General features: G+C 39.7%; 1 protein-coding gene across 1 annotated transcript in view; it reads left to right on the top strand.

The window, feature by feature from the left end:
* Nucleotides 1–23,961, top strand: part of man1a1 (mannosidase, alpha, class 1A, member 1) — a 129,676-nt gene that overhangs the window by 54,554 nt on the left and 51,161 nt on the right. The window contains exons 3-4 of the mRNA XM_018679515.2: nucleotides 1,252–1,367; nucleotides 9,635–9,715. Coding sequence (XP_018535031.1) covers nucleotides 1,252–1,367; nucleotides 9,635–9,715 — 197 coding nt within the window. The remainder of the gene's footprint in view (nucleotides 1–1,251; nucleotides 1,368–9,634; nucleotides 9,716–23,961) is intronic.

Here is a 23,961-nt window from a genome sequence, read left to right as displayed (position 1 = left end):
CCTCTGATCTTTGTTATTCTGTAGCTGTAAAGTGTTGAGCACTTCTCGCAGGAGATTGTACCCACGCAACCCAAGTTACATAGAGTAAGAACAGGTGTTCTGGGTGTGAGTGAAAGAAGCACCATTCTCCCTGTTACAAGTCAGTGTAGTCAAGTGATTCTGAAGCTGTTATTCTAAGATAAAACAGTTGCATAATGTTGCTTTAAAGACATAATAATTTCCAGACACAGTGAGCACAGTGCTAGTTTTGATGGACAACAGTGTCTCTGCGCCTCTAGCTGATGAGTCAGCATTGTGTTTAATGGAAAAGCTTTTAGCTGCCTTTGAATCCTCCCACCAGTTACATAGTGATATAAACCTACAGATTCACACAATAACAAACCAACAGCTTTCTGGCTTTCATCTTGACTCTACTTTCTGTAGCCTTTTCAAACTTTTTCTCCTCTGACTCAGACAGTTTTTATGCCTTATTATTATTATTTCAGCATTTTACCTCCTCACTGTTTTTCTTTCAACGGTTTCTCCCTAGCCTCTTTCTGTGGGTCGACCTGACGATGATGTATAAATGTTTTCATTTCTGCTCTCTCTGTCTTACTTATTGTAATGTGCTTTTTTCTTCACCTCCCCATCCTCCATTTCTATTTTTTTGCATTTTCTTTCTCATCTCTAAGTGGTCATAAAGCCTAGACAGACGAGCGCCTGTGTTTATAACAAGTATGTTAGGACTAAAAGCTTTGCAGAGGGCTCTGCGCTGCATGCTTAATGATTTATTGAGCATTCTGACATGTACACAGACTAAGGTGTTGGAGTGCTGTTAGATTTGTTAGGGGGTCTGGATAATGACAGCACCAAAATGATGGTTTGTGCGTCTCTGTGTGTCTACCCTCCTGCTATGAGGCTAATCACTAGAGATGAGCAGTACTCCCGACGTTTCATCAGAGCCGATAATCGCTGCCTCTCACCATCTGTCGAGCAAAATAATTTATTCAACCTCCAAACATAACTCTTAACGTCTGCTGTTTATTCAGTGCTTTTTTGGCAAGACTACTGCCAACACCTGGTGTCATTCATACAAATACAATGAATGATATGCTGACTAATAAGCTTTTAACGTTTCAGTGAACTTCACAGGACTTTTTGCTCATTTGGAGAAGTTAAACTTTTTTTACCCAGCTTCCTTCCCAGCAGGAATGTACAGAGGAAGAGCCACAGTCTAATGTTCTCTAATCTTTTCTCTTGTGTCTCTTGCAGGAAGTATAAAAGGAGCGACGATCGTGGATGCTCTGGATACCCTCTACATCATGGAAATGTTCGATGAATTCGATGCTGCCACTGACTGGGTAGAGAAGAACCTCGACTTCAATGTGGTAAGTAACTGTGTGTGTGTTTTGTGTGTGTGTGTTTGTGCTCTTGTGATGATCGAGGTTTAGCAAAAGCCTTGATCCTCCGTCATAATCCAGCCAATAAAGGCTTGAATCACTGATCGCAGTGGTTGAGAGGAGCCTTGAAAGACAGGCTCTTGACCCCCATTCTCATTCACATGCATCCTGTTTGATGACACAATCACACAATAGTGATATGATGAAAGATCTGTGAATGACAAGTGAAAAGAACACTGCATCAGACCTCCAGATCTAAAAATGATTCATCTGTATTAGACAGACAGTGCAACTTCAACTGAATGTTAAACAATTCCTCAGTATGACAGTAGAAGTGGTAGTTCATTTATCGCTTGACAAAAATGATCAACGCTGGGTCCAACTTGGTTGTTTCCAAAACTTTCATCCACATCTTAAGACCTTTCTCAGCAGATTGAGAGGCTCATTTGTCCTGGAGATGGTTTAGACTTCAGTATGGACAGCAGAGCAGCTCCACCTGCTGAGGAAGGCCACAAGACATGGACTGAAAGTGAAGAAACAAGTGCTGTAAATGTAAATGTAAAGGGCAGCTGTGGCTGTACTGGTAGAGTGGGTTGTCCACTGATCACAGGCTCCTCCTATCCCTGCACTGAAGTGTCCCTGGGCAAGATACTGAACCCCAAGCTGCTTTCAATATAAGCTGTATAAAAGTGTCTGTCAAATAAGTAAAAAAGTCAAAAGTAAGGTAAAGCAAAATTCTCAAACAGTGACCAGGACCTTCATTTACCTCCAGGGTAGAGACAACCAGGCCTTTATTTCTAATATCTACTGTCCCCCAGGTAATACAAGCTCAAAACCTTCTCCATGTTTACCTGTGGTGTTCCTAAATTTAGTATAATATCCATTTCCACAGCTCTAATCTTTACGAGAGTAATGTCAGGTGTTCCCATAAACCAAAGAAAAGACTGGCATTAGAATATGACAACATGATTTCTGGTAAAAATAGAAACCCAGAGCAGCTGAGTGGTGAGTATGACATGACTCAGTTGTTGTACTCATGATTTATTCTGTTGAAATGGACGTTATATTGAGTTTACCATGTGAGCTTTTGTAGCAGGTAATTCTGCCTGCCTTAATGGTTTTTTTTTTCTTTAACCCGGCCTTTATTAGCAACTGGCCTTTATTAGTTTGTGCTGACCATGCCCCTGGCTGTTATTTGGGACTCAGACATTATTTGAGTACCAGCTTTTATATGAGAATTTTTGGTAAGTTGGACCTTGTGTAGACACTTTTTTGTCAAGCAGCTGCTCATTTATAGTTGGCTGTCAGGGTTTGAGTTTCCTTCAAACATCAGGTGAAAACGAACCTGTTCATTAGCCGACTTCCTGGATGACAGGACTTTCCCAGCAGCACTCGAATGCAACGTTACAATACCAGTAGTTTCAGACCGAAAGGAATCCTAAATCTAGATCACCACCTGTCTGCAGAGTTTCAGCCAAATCTGTTTCTAACATTATGAGATATGTTGTTGACAGACACACAGGAGTGAAAACATAATCTGCTTCCAACTTACATGTAGTTTGTGGAGGAAAAGCTTGCTTGTCAGGATTAGAGAAAAGCAGGGGCTGGTTGTTTACCATCAATATGAAATGATGCAGGAATTACAAGAGGAGGAAATGTTCACATCAGTCTGTCAAGTGAAACATGGCAAATCAGTCTTAGGTATCTATATTTTCTTGACTGCTCTGATTTGTGTTGCATCCTGCCATCACTTTGACTTAAAAAGCTTTCACTCTACTTTACCCACAACAATAAAAGCACAATTTTCTCCTCATGAAAGCACAAAGAAACACTAAAACACTAAAAGAAAAATATGTAATTACATCGATCACTTTATGCTACTTCAGGCAAAGCCTTAAAGTTATGCTAGCTGTTTTATTGGGACTTTGTAATGGCTGTGATTCAGCTGAACACTTTATAGTCTTTATGTAAGTGACCTAATGTATGGAACAGTCTTAAAATAAACTTTATACAGACACATGACAGGTTCAGCAGGGGGACGTCTGGCTGCATTTCACCACATGTAGGTCAGTGTAAGTGAACTGGAATACAGACGTCTTTGATAATAGCCTTAACTTGGATGTTAGAGGAAGACTGTGTGTTGTGTGTGTGTGTGTGTGTGTGTGTGTGTGTGTACACAATCAGCAGCTAGATGAAAAAAGGCCTTGATGTTGCTGCACTTGGCCATTCTCCTGTTAAAGCTGAGTCATTGATGTGTGTGTATGTTTGTGTGTTTTGCAAAGACACTAACTTGAAGCAGCATATGAATCTAAAAAATACACAATTTTATGAGCTTTAAAAATATGAAAATACAATAAAACATAATAAAAAAATAATTTTCAAAAATGACTAGAATTTCAGTTTAGAGACCAAACATTACTCAGATGACTGCACTTTCTCTTTTCACAGCACTAATTTGTACACATTATAAACACATGATGATTAGTATAATCAAGTCATAATATAATAAACATAATAAGCTCAAATTGCTGTGTTAATATTTTATTTGGTAAATGTTTCCTTAATGACATGATATAAAACATAATGTAATTTTCTGATGCCTGGAAGATTACATTGTAAGAAACAATTATCAAGGCTTCTAATGGGCTCTGTTGATGATGGATCACAAAGCACTTAACGCTTTACAGAAGTTATTGAAACCATTATTCTGAGATGTTTTCATTAAATCAGATTTCTGTCACCGAATGTGCTGAAAATGTCAGTTACCGAAAAATATATGTAAATAAAGAATTTTCATATCTTGAAATCACTTTTGAGTAGGCCATCGTACATGACCACAAGATACAATACAGTGTGTGTGTGTGTGTGTGTGTGTGTGCGTGTGGTGTGCATGCGCAGGAAATGAGTGTATCGACTCTGATTCCTCCTCCACAGTGTTATCAATAAAACCCACAGGCAGAGAGCCAAAAACATGTCTAATGGATCCATACATGAGTCTATTACTGTTTGCTTCTTAGTGTGAGCACACACACACACACACACACACACACACACACACACACACACACTGCTGTATGGAGTAGTGGGCAGAGTTTACATCAACCGGTATCATGTGTAGTTGTCTGTTATTGTGTGACCGATAAAATCTGTTCCCAAGACAACATTCTTCAAGGAGCTCAGTCGTGCTGACTACTTTTAATAACACACATTTGTTAGATCGTAACAGTTGGTCTTTTATTGTTGTTTAAATGTAGGCTGTTATATGAATAATGGAAACATATGTTCAATACTTATGTGGCTAGACCTCTGGAATATTAGCGGCCATATTGGCTCATATTTTCAGCACTTTCCAGTATTAGTTAATTAGCATTTACATACAGTGCACATACATGACTCATCAGATTTAAATGCTGTTGACAAAACCTCATGGAATATATTGTGATTAATATACGAGCATAATATTACTGTCAAAAGCTAAAAATCCAGAGCAGTAAACCTTGCATGAAGAATCTCATCTATGTGAAGAAGCATGAATAAAAGGTCATCAAGTAGAGTAGGAGTGTGTGTTTTTCTGTGCTAATTTCTGAAGGACTGCTGTGCTTTTGCTGATGAGCTTAATGACATGGGAACATGTAGATACATCTATGAGAAACACACACACACACACACACACACACACATTTTGCCCCTGTCCTTTGAAGTTTGCCTTGATTGTAGAACCATCCTCATTATAATATCCTGTTAAGAGCTCCTTGTTAAAGAGGAGCAGAAAAACTGTTTCTTTGTCTTTCAGTTAGTGAAGTCGTGACTGCAAATGTGACTGTGTTTACAGATATCTATTTAGGTGTCTCAGGTCTGATTTCCAAGACCAAAGAAAACATCCCTGAAACGTGATATAAACATCAAGTGCTGTAGTTAATTACACTTTCAGATCAGCTTTAATCCTCTTTACTGTACTCCATCCAAAACCGTGGATTTTAAGTGTTTCAGTTTCTTTTAGTCACTTGTGGAGGTTTGCTACAAATGAATTTTCAGTGCTGCTGCTTTATGCAACATCCTGCCTTATTTACAGTATTTACCAGCAGTCTTCCTGTCACTCAAACAGCACTGTCGCAGCAGGAGACCCATTGTTTTCTGAACTCCTCTGCTCATTTGCTGCAGTAGCATAATTTTGAGCCGTAAAGCTACCTTTGATACGCCACACTTTATTCATGTGCTTTACAGTAAGTGCATTTTAATGGGAAGTTGGCGTCACCCTGGGAAGGGTTGAAAATGAGGTTAGCTAATGTGGCTAAAGTTTGGTTCTATAAAGGTTTTAGAAATTTGGATTTTTCCTCACTTGTTTTGGAAAGTTTTTCAAAACATTAAAGAGAGACAAAATGGACTTCACATCTGACTGAGCATGACCAGTAACACAAAACAGGAAGTGATGATTTGTCTTACGAAGAACAGTTAACTTTTAAGTGACTGGAGCGAAATAATCCAGAAAAAGTAAAGTCTGTAGATATGCATATACTCCCAGAGGAGATTTAAAACTTTAAAATGCTGTCATTCAACTTGTAGGACTGTTTAAAGTGAAGGCACAGTCACCTTGAGTTTTTAGACATATCATATTTAGATGTGTGCTAACGTTGGAGACACACAAAAGAGAGAAAAGGAGTGGAAGAGACTGAGAGAGACAAAGGTTCGTTAAGTACAGGAGGTTGTTTTAGACTTATGACCTTTATAGAAGTGACAACAACAGCCAGGAGTGTTTCTCTCTGGACATGAAGTCACTGATGGAAAGCTTGGAAGGAGGAAATCCAGATACAGTATACTTGATGCCTTTGGCTAAATTCAAAGGTTCTTAGTGGCTTTGAATTGACATTACACACACCAACAACATACAGTAAAATGACAGCAGAGGCCACAGTTTCATGCTCCTTATAACTGCTGTGTAAACACTTCAGTTTAAAAAAACTGTGGGTATAACTGTAGACAGCTGAGTCACTCAGACCAATGGTTTACTCTCACTGCTACAACAAACCTGCATGCTGCATAGACGACAGTGTGCTGACTGTTTCACACGAACCCTGAGAATCAAGAATGATCACAAGAAAAGAGATAATCACAGAACAGGAGGAGCCACCGGCCAAGGAGTAAACTGTGTAACCCGCTAATGGGGGTTTTAGCAGATTTCAGTGAGTTTCAATGTGATTGATCTGATACTTGTGAACTGAATCAGTGCCACATGAACTAATGAGAATTTAGTTAGTGGTATTCAGTGTGCAATCTTGATATTTTATATGGACTTACAGTGCAGTATTAGACCTGATCTGATTTGAAAATAGCAATTTAGTCAAACTTTTTTATTTCAAACGAGTCAAACATGCCCCAGAAAATCATGTCCTCTAACACACAAACAATAGTAAACACAGACAGTGATAAAGTGATAAATATTTAGGCAGTCCCAGGAGGAGGGGGAGGAATTTTTTACTACGTCTACATGTTGCTGCCTGGGTGTTGTTAAGTCTTTTCAGTAATATCCCTCTAAATAAAACAGAACAAGGCTTCAGGAGCCAGGGGCCAGTTAGAAAGTAGGATTAACTGGTATCAGTTGATGTGTACATCCCTAATCACTGGTGTGTTAACTCCTGTAGTCTCCTGTCAGTTAAATGTTAATGTAGGTAAGTAAGGTAAGTAGAAACAATGACTGCCATGACTTCAGCATTACTCTCTTCTCTTGCAAGTGCAATGACTAGGTTTTTTTTTTTTTTTTTTTTGCCAGCACCACAAAAACCTGAGAAAATATGATTATAGCTCCAACACTTCACTCAGAGTCCCTCTGCAGGAGCCGCACAGGTCACAGTCTGTTTTTTTTTTCCTACTCGAGCAGCTAAGCAACACTTTTAAATCTATTTAAAGAGAGAGAGCAGGGGTACAGGGTTTATCGCACTCCTGAGACTTCCTCTGTCAGAACTCAAACGCTCTGAAACACAACTTACGACTTAAGCTATAAAGACTATGATGGGGAAAGGAAACTCAACACTTCCTGTAATGAAAAACTATGGTTATAATGGAGGTTGTGCTTTTATTTTTTATACACAGTTTTATATGTAGATAATTTTATCTAAAGAGGTGTAGTTGGAACATTATCTCATTGACTCATCTTGCTACAACCTTTAATTAGTTCTCTGCTAGGAAGAGGCCATGCTTAGTCAGTTTCCTGTGCACTCTGTAATGGCTTAAATGTTGCAACATCAGGAGACTTGACTCCTCGCCTGCCAACTCTGTCAGACCCTCTTGCAGGACTGAGATAACGTCACCAAACTGCTGACTTGGAGGGTCATTGTTCAACAGTTTAAAGCAGTGATGGCTGCTGAGGACAGTCGCATGAGACCCTGCTAGGACGACTGCTGCAGATGTTTACTCAATGATACAATATTTCTTCACTCCATTATTGGTATAAAACAGTATTTCACTCTTTTAGCTTATTAATGCTGCAAAGCTAACAGACAGCAGGCAGCAGTAGGAAGAAATGATATTGTCCTTTTGCATTACAGCTGCCTGTGTGTTGTAGGGGAAATAATAAGATTTTAATTAGGACAAATCAGCTACACAATCTAACTCCTCAATCGCTCAGACTTGGCGAAAAATGACAGGACACGTTTTGTCTGACACATAATTTGTTTTTCCACAGGACGGACTCTATTGTCCTATTTCTGGTCGACAGCAGTGACTTATGAGAGCTGTCAGTCAAACACAAAAACTTCATCTGACTTAGGAATCTGTTCATAAAGACGTGAAGAGAAGGGGAGGGAGAGAGAGAGGGAGAAATGAAGCGTCATTGTTCTGCTGCTGAGACAAATGGCTTAGCAAACTTACACGTTTTGTTATTATTTGTCCCATTCTCTGGTAAAAACTCCAGAAATAGCGGCATTATATTTTCAGATGCAGCACAATTTATCACTGCCATTTCAGACTGTATTTTTTTCTAACATTGAAGGGAATGTCACAGATTGGAATAAGTGTGCTCCGCTGAGGGAACTTATATTTTCTCATTATATGTCTTTGAAAAACCTTTTAAAAATCTGTTAGTGAACCAAAGATCAAAATGACTCAAAATTTGGCAGATACATCGATGGATTTCAATATCATAATGGTTAGTAGAAATATCAACAGGAGTCCAGACTAACTGTAAAATAATGACAAAGTATGGTTGCTAATGTTTAATGCAGCCATACTAGCAGCTGTTGGAGGCAAATCATCAGCTGCCATAAGAAACTGAAACCATCATGAGTTTAACAAAGTTAAACAGTGATTACTTTGTGAGCACAGAAAACAAACCGCATGCATGAAGAAACGACAAACTCTTCTGGCTGTAATTTCTACAGGTTTCAGTCCTGCTGTTATTACAGACATGTCTGGTCTCTCCACTCACTCATGGACTTGTCTCTTCTCTCGATCTGTGACGTTTAGCCAGCAAACCTCTCATGGGAAATGTTGATTGTCAATGCCTGTTATGCCTACCTGTTAAAAATGAATGAGGTTTTTTTACCTCAGTTACAGAACCCATAGTCCTTGTTTCACTTCTGCTAGCACGCTAACATTCGCTAATTATCACTAAACACAAAGTACAGCTCCAGCTCATGGGAATGTGATTAGTTTTTCAAGTATTTGGTCATAAACCAAAGTATTAGAAAGATTCATATCATCAGTAGATGTTGAGATATTTATGTCTGGACCAAAATGAAAGACTGACTGACCCTCTGACATTCCCATCCCTAAACCTGAGCTGCAAGTGTGGAAAGAAATGTTCCGGATATATAAAATTTTTGTCTTGTGATAATTACTGAAATGCCCATAGTTCATGGTAAAAACAGGAAACTTAAAAACATCTCTGGTATCATCTTATGTATCCTCTACACTCTCAACTCAATTTAGTAAAAATAGCAACACTTCAGTAGCATATTTATTCATCTTCCATGGGCATACCACACTCATTCCTGTGATGCATTCATTCACAGCAGGACTGAGCAAGCCGGTCTTTAAATGAAATCAGTATCAACTGTTGGCTGCTTCAATACAAAAATATCTGTCTGGACTATGAAAAGCCCCCCTCAGTGTAATCCTCCTCGAGGCCAACAAAGAAATATTCCACTGTTGAGTTTTACGCCTCCATAATTCACTGTTTGTAGAAAGAGAAATGTGTATTCATGAGTAGTTTTTATCTGTTCATCATCTCATATTTCTTTTTTCTCTTGTCTCTGCTGCAGAATGCAGAAGTTTCCGTGTTTGAGGTGAACATCCGGTTTGTCGGAGGTCTGCTGTCCGCCTACTACCTGTCTGGAAAAGAGGTAAGAAACATCCTCCAGCTTCCTGTGGAGTGTCTCTCACAACAATACTGCAGTGAATGAGACTTTGAAGAGGGGGACTTGGTGTCTGTGCTGTAGGCTGATTGATGAAGCAGATGGTACAGAGCAGATGATGGACAGTGGAGATTGAGTGAGTGAATGAGTGCTTTTATATGCTCAAAATCTGGAGTAATGTCTCCTTTAATAGCTGGTATAGAGAAATGTATCCCATTAGTGAGTGCCAAAGGAGGTTCTCTTTTCAAGTGTGGGTGCTCTCTTATGTAGATCGATTAGTTTGCCTCCAAGAAGGTTAGACTAGATCATAAACAAACTGTTGTTTACTTGAATATGGCTAGAAGGTGACTTTAAAGGATAACTCCAGAATTTTTGAACTGGGGAAATTTATTTTCTCATGTTTTTGGGTATAAATGATTAATAGGAACAAACATCTTTGGAATTGGTGCAAGAATGATATACCTGGCCACCGTGAACAGCCGCTACAACTAAAGGCTCAATCGTTTACACCCAGAAACATGGGAAAATAAAGCTGTTCTTGGATCCCCTCTTCAGTGCTGGGTGTGCGTAGGTTGAGGATACAACAATGTTAATCGATGTATAGAACTCATGCCAAGTTATTTTGTTTTTCCTACTGCACCAGCTTTAATGTCAGCAGCAACATTACTAAACCTGATGATAGCGGGAAATGCCTTTGTTTCACTGTTGTTCTTTAAAGAATAACCTTTTTTGTGAAGAGAAAGGGAAAGGAAAGGTGGTATTTGATCAGCCTTGGGGGGGCAGAACATGTCCTGAAGTGTCTGCTGACAAATTAGTGCTCCAGACTTTTTTCTTTTTTTTTTCCCAGAAAAATGAGTGCAGAGAGATTCCACAGGGCTTCTCACTTTACTCGTAGTACCAGTCCTGCTGTGTCTGTGTGCATGAGTTTGTGTGAATCTGCTTAGTGACAAGAGGCTGTGAAAATGACATCAGCAGGGTATTACACTCACGTCTTGCTCTGCTCTGCCAATGCAGGGATTTTGTGTTGAACTCACTTTTCCTCAGTATCTTCTCTTCTTTCTCCGCTCTTAAATACGCACCCCAGTCTCTTAATGAATGATAAGGCTCCACCAAAGAATGGATAACTCTGCACAAAAGCTTTTTAAACCCTCTAAACCCTTTTTTTTTTTAAATCTGAAAGATCCTCATTTCTGTTTTTACACTGATGTCACCAAGTGGGATTTCGCTCTGAGTGACTTTGATCTTCTCTGCTGTAATCTGCTCTTTAATACACAGACGCAGGTGTACACACTCCTATAGACACACATAAAGCTACACAGTGATCCTGGTAGCAGTGAGCGAACCAGAGTTGTGAGGCTAAGTGCTTCTTTATTAGCAGGGAGAGAGAACGCAGGCGGGAGTCAGATTGGAAGTTCTCTGGTACCAAAAACCCATTTACAAACTCAATGAGCGTTTCAGCGCTTCAGCACACACAGAAATCCCAGAGGAGCATTATTTCTTATTTGTCAAATGCTGCATGTGAGGGCTGTGACATTAAACCAGCGATAATAACACCAATGAGAACAATAATTGTTATTTGAGAAACACTAAACTAAAGCAAAGTTGCAGTTGTAAAGTTGTGCAATAGCACTGCTTTATATCTTGGCACCTCTTTTGTCAATAGCTAACAGCTTGTATAGTAAAGTAAATAGTATATATATTTATTTTGTCATTGTCAATTGTAATTAACATCATATACAGTAGGTTAAGTCTGTAAATGTGTGTTTCTCCACAGTAATTTAAAACCTATTTAGTGCTTTAAGCAGGCTTTAAATACCAGTAAGGCTGCATCATCAATTAATACTCAATTGAATATTTTCATGGTTTGTTGATTAATTCGTTCTATAAAATGTCACAAAGTAATGAAAAATTTACTAAATCCCTGCTGGGTGTCTCTTCAATTTCCTTGTTTAGTCCAACAAAACCTAAAACCTAAAGAAATTCAGTTTAGAATCAGATAAAAGGAAAGAAAAGCAGCAAATTACCACAATTTAGAATCTGCAGCCAGGCAGTAATTATCAGTTTTGCTCAGACAATTGCTTAAATTATTTATTTGTTAATCAAAATTATTGCAGATTATTTTTTGTGGATTTACAATCAAGATTTATTGTTCAACTGCCAGTCACGCACTTGGAGTCTAAACACCTAAAAACATGGTAACATAAAATTATGAAACAATATAATATAAGATGTCTATATTTAGACCAAAAACAGTAGTTTGCAAATGATCTGAACTGATAATCCTCACAACAGGTGTGAAACAGTGAAAGCAAACTGTGACTCCTCATCATCATTTCTCAGCAGTCTCTCTTTCCACTCCATTTCTTTTTTTTAATAAGAGTTGATCAGTTCAAGACCCTCTTGTATTTCATCTGAGCCTTGAGAGGTCCCTCTCCGTCAGGTCCAGGTCAGGGGCCCCTGAAGGATGGAGGTGGTGCAGATTGATGGGCTGATGGGTGGCCTCAGAGGACTGAAGGCTGCTGATGGACAGGATGACTGAATATTGTTGGTGGTGTTTGGCACTGAACGACGGGTGGTGTAGGGCTGAAAGGCTGTTGGGTGGAGCTGAAGGGGATGTTGGGGGTGAAAGTGCTGACAGCATCAATATCTGCTGGGTCCAGTGCAAGTGACGTAGGAGATGCACCGGAATGAATGGAGCTGCCAAAGCTGGATGATTTAAAAAATATTTGCAGTTTAGTCACTTCACACATCAGATAATTGACTCATCATTTCTAGGACATTGTGTTAGCGTTTAAATTAAAACAGAGGCCTGATTACCCACATGAAATAGCAGTAAACAAATTTCTATAATCTACTTATTTTACAATATATTATTTTTAAATGGTATTTTATCTTCTAAAAACCTGCTCAGAGCAGGTAGATTATTGAATTTTACTAGATCTTGGTACACCAAAGTTTTTATTGCTACAAATTAAAGACTTTCAAGACTATAATTTAGCAGATTTAAAGAGTTTTGTGTATGTGTATGTCATATTGAACATTTTAGGTTTTTTAGAGGAGCACTCCACTTTTCCTCTTTTACTCGCTGAACTTCAACCTTCAACACCAGCACGCTGGCAACACTCTCCTGATAAAAGCCCTCGGCAATAAAGTGGAGCTGTGCTACAGGTGCATTTGTGATCTTTCATAATAAAATGGACTAATTGAACAATGGTCAGGCATTACGCAACTCCCCATTAGATGAGACTGTACCTGACCTCCAGAGAAGATGACAAACCCTCGAGCCCAAAGAGACTGCAGAGCAGACAGAGAGGCTGGAAGCTGAATAGAGAGAGAAGACAGAAGATTAGAGCGTGACCTTAGAAAGTATTCAGCCCCTTGACTTATTCTGCATTCTGTAGTGTTGCTGTCTGAAATGGAAATAGATTAATTAGAGACATGAAACTTTGTCAACATAAGGCCAAGTCAAAATATTCCACAAAGAAAAATCTGATCTTAGTTTTGTCAGGTGGACTCCACACAAGATGTAGAGACTGTACGACCTTCAGAAGAATTTGGATTAACTTTACAAAAAAAGTTTGCTCCTTTACTGTGAAAAATACAGGTACAAACACTGTAAACATGTTAAAATGTATTTATTTGTGTCTGAGTTGTTGACTGGGAGTCCCAGTTTGAGTTAACACACTTGAAGTATCAGTTGATGGTAAAGCACTGAAAGGGTTTGAAGTGTCTTTTTCAGTGTCACAATTGGAAGCAGTTGAAATCAGTTGAAGTTTAACTGCTTAAAGTTTCTTACTTCTACTTCAGCCGAAACTTCTCTTGCTTCATGCTACAAACTTTACTTTCAAATCTTACACCGGCCGACACAAGTTCAGAGAGGTCGAGGTCCATCACCACACCATCCATGGTCTGTTTTTTGTAGCGTTTTTTACAGGCTGAAATTTTAAGTGGTGGATGAGGAGGCAGAGTGGTGAGAGGTGTTGGAGACAGACAGAAGGAGCAGGTAGAGGAGTGGAGTCACTACTCTCTGTCTCTCCCCGTCGGTCCTCATCTGGCTCTGACTCAAAGAGCTCTGGGCCTTTGATGAAAATTTGATCAGTAAATGTACAGCTGGTACTGGCTGTGTGCACCCTACTGGCAGGCTTTTAACGTCTCTGCCTGCATACAGATCACACAGCATGTAACCTCATCTGCTGAAGAAAGGGAGGAAGGGAAGGATGGTAGGAAGGAAGGAAGTAAACTATATACGTATGGAGCAATGGACAAAATAAAAGGCTTCCAGTCCTTCTGCTAATCTAAGCTAAGTGCTTCAAGGAAGGAAGGACAGATAAAGGACAGGCAACAGCAAAACTGAAGAGAAGTCAGCGAGAGAGAGAGAGAGAGAGAGAGAGAAGGAAGAAGGAAGCAGTGCATGAAGGAAGATATCGAAGGGGAGAAACCTGAAAGACGTACAGAAGCAGGTGATGATTGATGGAGGAAAGGAAATGAAAAAATTGAAGGAAAAGAATGTGAAATGATAGAAGGCAGAAAATACTCAAATGTTTTACACTTACAGGAAATAATACACTTCCTGTAGTCAGGTGTTGGTCAAACTATGACTTTTGAAAGCCAGTACAAATTAAGCTTAACAAAAAAAATGTAATTAATTTTAATTTGTTGTAAGAAATAGACAGGGAACTCAAAGGTAGAGAAATGAAAGGCAGGAGTGAAGGTAGAAAGGAGAATGAATGAATGAATGAATGAATGAAAGGGAGGAATCAGGGAAGAAACAAGAAAATTAATAAGGAAAGAAGAGAGAAAAGCAGGAATCAAAAAATAGGAAGAACAAGACAAAAAACAAGAAATAAATGATGTTCTCAATTGAAGAAAATTTGGGAGAGGTGATGGTAAAAATGCTGTAATAGAAAAAGGAAAGTAGTGAGGGATTGGATGGAGGAATTGCAAATGAGAAACACATGAAGAAATACAAAGTGTTTTGCTTTTACAAATTTGTTAAAACATGAATATTACTTGGTGAAGTGATATAAGTATCATGGATACTGAACAGCAATCATTTCAGTACTCATATACTGTATGAATAATCACTACAAACACAATAAAAACCTCAAGTAGTTTCTTCATTAAGTGATTATACTGTGAAAAATTCAAGGATCAACAAATCCTGGCGGTGAAGATCTGCTTTTGTAAATTTGCCACTTTTCATAATAGGAGGAGGTTTTCATAATTTCCAAATCCTTATCCCAGAGTGATTATAATGAACAATGATGATGCTTGATTGTGACGAACACTAATCCCAATCTCCTTTAGTTGTGTCTGACAGAGTAATCGGGTGATGGCAGGGATGAGTGTCCCAGCTGCCTCCCTCATCCCTGAAAACAACCCAGATTAAAGCGAAAAATCCTGTCACTGGAAAACCGAGGCAGAGGTTTGATTCTCAGGTGTCTTACGGACCTCCTTCAGACACAGAAACAATTAGACTGCAGTAAAAATTCAACAAAATATATACAGTACATTTAGGAGCATGATTCTGTTGTCTTTATCGAAAACCTATTGCTGTACTTCACTGATCTTGTCTCAGCCAGCTACAAGAGATTGGCACATGAAGAAAGGAAACTTAGCAGCATGTGGCTGTTAAACTGGTTGATACCATCTTGGAGGAAGACTCCCTCATTTCCTTAACAATGGCCATTCTTCAAGCTAAGCAGACATGTATAGGAGGTTCAGCGCATGGAAAGATATAGCTCGAATCCTTGAGGAAAGTGAATGGTGCTACGTGTTGGGATGGATAAATATATGTCGGCTGAACATCACTATCTGCAGATAGGCACCTTGTTGACTGCTGTCGACCTATCTGTAAATAAGATGACATCCACAGATGACAGTGGCCGGAGTTTATCTGGTCTATCTAGTCTGACTTGGACAATAGTAGCGTATTCAGCTACGGATATGGACATGATCCATTAGGTGGTGCTATAACCAGCCACTGGTTAACCTGACTGTTAACAGATACCTTTGTAGAGCAACTATTATATTAACACAGTAAGAAGAGGGAGATAAAATCCACTGTTTGTGCACCTTGGGAAACTGCTTTCTAGAGTTCAGACAAAGCAGATATGAGGCTCCAAAAGTCTGAGTTGGTCTGTTCTAGTTGGTGTTTCTTTATTGTATTTTTAGTACAAATTCCCTCTTTGAAATTCCCTCCCTAGACAGTGTTTCCTGTGGGCTGTGGAGGGATGTGTCCTGTTAGTCTGTTATATAAAGAAAATTCACAAAACAGCAGCAGTAAACCTACATGTAGCTGCCAGGACAAAGATACCCACTCGATTTAGCAAACTCCAGAACCCTTCAAGAAGAAAGAAAATACAGTATATAAACCACGCATCAGTGATATATCATCATGATCAAGCATAAGGCAAACTTGGTCCCCTGCTCAGCCAGAAAATCTTTATATTAACCACAGGGTATAAGAATGATCATTGCTGCTTTCTTAGCAGTTAGCATTTGTCTGTAAAAACCATCTTTGCTTTCCACTGCACCACACAGATCTGTGTTTGACTGATCTGGCTTGGCACAGTTTGGTTGTTCCATGGATTTCTGTGGCATGAACAACAGAAATTAGCTGAACTTCAGGTTCCTGTTGCCAGGCTTTGATTAATTCCCTGAAAGGTTTTATTGTCAGTGATTGATCAGATGGCACAGGGAGCTGCACAGCCTGGATCAGGCCAACACAGCACGCCTTCGCCAGTTCCCTCTGCTAATTGATTGGTCTCCATTAAATTTGCTTTCCCTGTGTATATTCACAAATCTCAGCAACTCTCTGATCTGCAATCAGACAAGCATTCATCTCTCACTTTAATGCTCAGCCGTCATGATCAAATCATGCAACTACTTATTACTGATATTGTTTCAAACAGACTGTGAATGAACTACAGTAGGGGTCCTTGAAGCTCTCAAAACTGATTTAGATTCGGTCTCACTCAGGATTTCAGACTCATTAAAGGGTTCTAGTGTTGCTGCCAAGTTGACGTAGGTGTTGCTCTAGAAAATAGACCCGTAACCGGCCATCTCACATGGTTGTAAAACACAACACTGTCAAGGTTATTTTCACTGATTGTGGTTTTGTTAAGCTATTTTCTTACCTCTATTACTGAGGTGCCAACCAGGCTAACTTACATGTCAGCACCAGTATTCATTCACTAATTCTTAACTGCATCTGTTGGAAGGTTATTTTGCTATAATCACTTTTTTGCTTTTCCGGTATTTCCCTGTCATCCTGAAGTCGCTTGCATCCATGGTCAGTCTGATATGGTGTGAATGGAACAAGAGAGAAACTGAGATCAAGGCAGTGAAACTAAGAGGGAGGTTGTGACTGACAGGCCTACAGACAAGTTGGGAAACAGCAGGGAGTCTAGATGTACATATTTTTTTGATGTGTTGCTCTGCCATATGGCTGTCAGGGTGATAACTTGAACAGCTGCTTGCTTAAAAAAAATCAAATTATGTGGCTCCTTTGCTTCACATTCTCACTGGAAACTTTACCAAAGTAACACAGGAGCAGCAGGAGATGCTTCATCATGTTTTTTATTTTGATATCCAGCAGGAAGTACATGTGATGTGCACATAAAAAAGAGCTTTCACACTATTAGCCCAGGGCTAAGTCCTGCGTTAGCTTTGAACTTACAGCACCCACAGGGCTCACACTAGGATCACTAGTGCGAGTTAAGGGTTGAACCCAAAGCAATTAAATGTTTGTTGTTTAAACAAATTTAAAACAAGTTTGCACGCTGTCAGCAGTCTGAGGATGTTTACCCTGGGCTGAGTGTGATTCATAACCCAGCGTTTACTGTTAGCCTTGGGTTAATGAATTATGAGTAATGAATAAAATGAGGTTAAGTTAGCTACGGGCTTTCCATAGCCTGGGATTTGGGTTAGCCCATAGCTAAGAAACACAAGTGTGAAAAACCTTAATGTGACATTAAATCTGAGAGCTAGGCTCTCTACATGGAGGTGTTAAAAATACCCTCAACCAGTTGCACATAATGATGTTGTTGATGAGTGAACATGACTAAACAAAAACTAAGATCTGTCTCAAATGTGGGATTTAGTTTTTTGATTATAGAAGGGAATATGGTGTCTGACATGCTGCAATGAGTTTCAGTCTGTTGACTCATTTGCCCTCATGTGCCCTCAATTAACATGCATCACAGTGCAATTAGACAGACCAGATCCAGATGTACATGTACCCAGAAACACACTGAAAGTCCCGCCGCACAAACCACGTCTGGAGGTAGACGGAGATGAGTGAAGGAACTGTATAAGAGATGCAGAGAAAGGGGAACGAGGGCTGGCGCAGATAATGGAACATACAGCAGAAAGAGTGTGTGACAATAGGTGGCTGGTTGGCATGAGGAAGTGGTTATACATTGAGCAGAGATGAGAGGCTGGAGGGCAGCAGCAGGCTGGCTAGCTTTCAGTATATGGCATGTCTTCACTCCTCATTTTAAAGTACATGATTCGATTCTAACTGTTGAATGTACACAATTTTTTTTTTTTTGCGAAGGCTGTAAGAATATTGACTGTGTTAGGATTTGATAGAACGTGTGATCGAACACAGACAGCGAAGAGACAGACACGTCTTAATCCCTGGCTTGAACTGAATGTAGAGTGGATACCTACAGGCAGCATCACGTAAACACACATGACGCACACACAAAAAGAGGCAACCGAGAGCACTCTGACAGACCGCCTCCTGAGACTGTGACGTCCAATCAGACACCCATCGAGCGTGATACACACACAACCTCAGCTCTCTATTTACTCCATCCTATTTCATTGTGCAGCCGCTGGATTGAGGGAAGAGAGGGATAGAGAGCCGGATGGGTATCTTGACATTTTACTGCACTTCAGGGTTTGATGTTAAGGTTTGATTTCCACCGGGGGCCTGTCATGTTAAAAATACATGCAGACGTGGGGACTGTGGGTTACTTTAGATAGACTTAAAAACATCCACCAAATGGTGAAATCTTGTATAATTGTCATACAAATTTACAAATTTCCTGTGATGGCATTATGTAGATGTATTCTCACTACCTGTGTTTCCATATTTGTCTGTCTGTGTTCTTATGTAAATGCTCTTTAAGCAAATTCTGAATCCGACTATTTTTCATCGTTCTTCCTCACGTTCTTGTGGATTCCCTTTGAAAGTCTTGGCTTCCTCCCACAGTCATATACCATAGGTGAATTGTAGACTCCCAGCTGCACATACAGTGAGAGTGTGTGTCTGTATTTTTTGCGTAATGCATGGAAAGAGAGGCTCTATCCCCGCCGTTGTCCTGAAGAGAAACAAAGGCAGTCTCCTCCTTTGCCTCACTTTTTGTCTTTGTAAGAACAATGCTGTGAAAACCCCAGAGGCCTACAGGGCTTTGTAGTAAATTGAAAGATTTCTGACATGACAGGTTGGCAGTAAAGTAGATGTGATTGTACCATATATAAAAGATGACCTGTGCAGCTGATGTCTTGCCAACTGTGTCTGATCATTTCTGTAAGCTTCAGAATATCACGAACAGTCACGCCCACTTCAGGCCGCGATTGGTCTGTCACAGAGGTTTGAACTCCTCTCTCCAGCTCCCAGGAGAAACTGTCTGAAAATGTGCAGTTTTATCTCCATTTTCTAATACATCACGTCTTCCACCTTTCTGTCACGACCAGTTTTTCACTCCACCTTCCAGTGCGGCCTTTCAGAGCAACTATAAAAACATTTAATTTCCTCTGTGGTCGGACAACTTATCATACAAACTACTTTTCTTTTACAGTCTGGTCTGCACTCTCACTATTATAACCAACATGTCCCTGAATCATGTAACCGCTCGTCTTTTATCTATCCATCTCTTCATATTGAACTATTTAAACTTGAGTCTTTCTATCAATACCTGGCTCTGATAGAGACACACACTCTCACAGGTTCCTGCAAACTCATTGACACAAAGCCACCCACAGTGTAATCCCATCTGTGACCCCTTGCTGTGCGGGTCAGCACAACAACCCGCACCACTGACCACTGACAGCTCAGCCATTCAAACACACACACACACACACAGTAAATGCAGTGTGTTGGGTGGAGACGACAGACAGCTTCTATCTCCTATCCTCAGGAAATCCCATTCACTCAGTGAGAAAATTGGCTTTACTGGAGGGATGGGAAGAGAAAAACAACCGCCCCCATCCCTTTTCCCCTTTTGGCCATCTCTGTTATCCTCCTGCTGTGCCCAAGCAAAGCGCCTTACATATCTACACACACATGCACAAATACACACACACATGCAGCCAAGTAAAGGTTATTTGCTAACCGTAGAGAATGAATTTTCTGGATATCTATCTTAATCTCTTTTTAGACTGGTCTAATCTGTTCTGAGGAGAGGAAACGGAGCTACAGATGGAGGGAGGAGGATTTAGGGCAGAGGAGAGGAAAGAGTAGGGTCTGACCAATATGATACACACTTCCACTCTGGCCTCTCGAGTCATGAAAAGTCCACTCATTTGTTTCTTTGTGTTAATTTTCCTCTCTCTGGCTCTGGTTGTGATGCAAACTGTACGGATATCACAGAGGTTTGAATTTATTCAGAGGGTCCTGATAAGCCTGTGGTTCATGAGTGTAAAGCTATTATCTGTATAAGCACTCACTCAACCAGCAGGGCCATACAACTGTAAACTATTTTCATTATCGTGTCCTCTCCACTGAATCTAAAGTTGAGAGTTAAAAGGAGGAATAAGTAATGATTCACATTAAATATTTTCATGCTAAATCAAGATAATTCCAGTCATGCCACTGAAACACTTTTCTTTTAAAAGTCAAGACAAACATGTATTTAAACTGTAATATGTTATTTCCTTGTTAGGGTTACCATGGTAGTCAGTGTTACTGGTGTTACACAGTGTTCAGGCGCACACTGGTTACATAACTTGTCTACTGGCCCTTTGTCTTTTTCATATATTTTGTATTTGGTTTGTAAATTAGTAGTTAGTCAGATTACAAACTGAAGGTTTGTGCTCCGTGCAGATGCAGAGCAGAGTCACATCAGAGTAGCAGTCTTACCAACGAATGGAGGATTTGGTGTCAAAGTCAAAAACAGAAATGCCTGTTTGGCAGATTTAAGTCCAATGCCAGAAGTGGCACCAGAGTGAGACGGCTAAAATGTTGCTCGCTGTTGCCCCAGTGAATGCTGGGAGGTTTCCCCAAGTTAACTCCAATAAAGAATTTTTCAATTTGGTAGAGTTTGTCTTTTACTGATAACTTAATAAAATCCAAATAAGAGACAAGAGTTTGGTCAAACTCTGAAATTAAAACACACTCAGACTAAATTAATGAATAGGTAATGTTAGACTGTTGGACGTATAACAAATACACTGAATGAACAACAGTGTTGTTACCAAAACATATTCCATTTAAAATGATATAAAGTTGAAGGAAGGGATGTTTAAAAAGCTGCAACCAGAAAAAATTGGTGAAAAAAAGAAGTCAACAAACTAATTGTTGTAGATTAATTTTCTGATAATTAACCAACTGATACGTCAACCAATCACCTGTTCCAATCATCTGTGGTAACTAAGGTCCCACACAGTTTGTCACCAGAAACAAATCAGGCCCCAGCCAAGCCTACAAGTGGTCAGTTCTCTTCTTATAAAATAGGTCAGCTGAGGCAGTAACAAAGACGTGTTAGGAGTTCAGTTCCCATTGTGGCTCAGTTGGCTGGGTTAACATTGTGTTTTCCACGCCAGAAACTTGAGCACTATTAATATCATGAAGTGATGAGCATCACAAACATTCACCAGATCTGATTAAAGAAGTGAAAGGTAGCCTGTGTCCCTCCTGTAATGGATATGAACAAAGGCTGGTCTTTGTAGTGCCTCTAACAGCACAACACTCACATCACAGTAACTTCAAAGGGAAAAATCTGGTCTAAAATAGAGCTCTTCAGTTATTCCTAGAGCCAGGGAAAAGTCTGTCCACAGAGGGAAAAATGAACAAGTCGCTGTCAGGGTTTATTCTGTGTTCCTATTGTAACACAACTGAAGCTCAATAATAGATGAGTGACCAAAAAAAAGTAAGTCAAAAGTGGAGACAGTCGGAGTTTCAGTATACAAGAGCTGCATTTGCAATAGAAATACAAAGAACTTAACTTATTTTAATGCAATTGAGAGGCATTTAGCAATGTAAATCAAACAATGTATTATTAATTTATAATATAATAAATCACAAATAAACACATTCACACAACTCTCACACACACAGACATATTAAAGGTAAAACATGCAGGTTTTCACTTGTAACACTGTCACCAGGTTGTTATTTCTCTCTGAGGCTGACTGACCAAAACCACTTTAGATAAGAAACTCGGTTCAGTGAATCAGTAGATGGAGAGGAATACACACACACACGCACACGCACACACACATACTGTACATGTATTTGATATTGTAAAGGTCATGCAGAGATAAAAGCAAATTGATGGTATCGCTGAGGCTGTAAAAGGGATCAGAAATGAAATGGAGCGAAGGCCATTTACTGGGTGTGAACATGTGTATGTTTAAATATGTCACTCTGACACTCCTGGTTTGTCATATCTTATGATAAGGCTGGACTGAAATAATGAAAACCAAGATAAATGAAGTGGTAATGAATGTTAGAAGTGGATATACACAAACACACAACGAGTGAAGTGCTGATAAGCTGGAGTGGATGAAACAATAGGATGACATGATGTAACAGAATGATGTATGGCAAGAAAAAATAATACAAGCAGATACAAAGTATGGGTGACATGAGGCAAGGTAATGATATACTTAATACTTTATACTGGGTTAAGATAAGAGTAGGTTACTTTAAGAAAACACACAATATCACAAACAGGTATTGACGTGAACATTTAACGCTACAGTGAGCAGAATGTACAGATAGTTGTGTGTAAATGATAGTGTTGGATGCTCCACTCGGCTCTGATGGTGTGATGGTGTGAAAAGTGGCTTCACATTTGAGTTGTGCCTTTCCTAAAACCCTGGCATGCACGCGCTGTAAATCGTCCAGGTGCTGCACTGCCCTCCGCCTTTTTCAAAAGCAATGTTTGATGCTTTCTCAAGGAGATGCTCATCCAAAAAAAATTCACAGTCGACACTGCACTTTCTTGGGTTGTCAGCAATACAGCGGCCATGTTTGAAGTTAATCGGATGAGCGGATTGTCAAGAGAATGGAAGGACAGACAGACAGAGATTCCTCAATTTTATAGTTAAATGTGTTGTTTCCAAAATTAACTGGTTTTGACATCTTTGTTTCTTTAACGTTGTCTCCAAATTTGTCTTTTATTCAGTTCCAAATACCATTATACACATCTTATGCATCTAAAATGTGTCTTTTATAACAGATATTATGACTATTTTTTCACTTGCCTTCAGAAAATGGTAGCTACTCCCCACATGTAAAATCAGATATAAACCTCTGCATCCATTATAGAGCATACAGTAATGCAGTTAATTTCTTATTTACATGTAACAGCTATGAAACTCGAGTAGCGCCTCATCTCATTGTCCATGTCAGTATCCATAGGCTACAGCGCCAGTTCATCTTAACCATCTGATGTAATGGGATTAACCTACTGAGGAGACTGCACAAGCTGGGGCTGTGATAATCCATGTTGTTTTATACATGCAAACACACACAGACACACACACACACACTTTTCATCCTGGGTTAACTGTGTGTCTGTTTGCTGTAGGAGGACCCTGTATTGTATTCTCTTTGGGGCGGTCAGTGGTATTGTTCCGTCACTACATTATTAGTACACATTCTTTACTCCTTTCTCTCTCAAAAACACACACACAGCTGGAAACACACAGCCACTCACAGCAGTAGACTGCTTGACAAGGGGAAAATTGGTTTGGTCAACAGGGTCACACATGGACTGAGTCTTCCCTCTTTTCAGTGGCTTGCCAAAGCCTTTATCAGTGCTGTGTGTGTGTGTCTTTGCCTGAAAGCGCGCATGTAATTCAGCTAGTTGTGAGGCCCGACTTTGTAGCCTTCTAACAACTACACACACACACTCGCTCAGTGAGAATAGGAACCGAGCCTTTCCTCCTGCCGTGCTTTGACAGACTGTGTAATTGCTACAGCACACTTTCCTTTATTTCCCCCCACTCCTCTTTTGTCCTGTGTCTTCATACACACACGGACACACACACACTGA

The sequence above is a fragment of the Lates calcarifer genome, linkage group LG7_1 (assembly GCF_001640805.2).
Source record: "Lates calcarifer isolate ASB-BC8 linkage group LG7_1, TLL_Latcal_v3, whole genome shotgun sequence".
NCBI lineage: Eukaryota > Metazoa > Chordata > Actinopteri > Centropomidae > Lates > Lates calcarifer.
The sequence above is the reverse complement of the archived record's forward strand: the minus strand, read 5'-3'. Positions and strand labels throughout refer to the sequence as shown.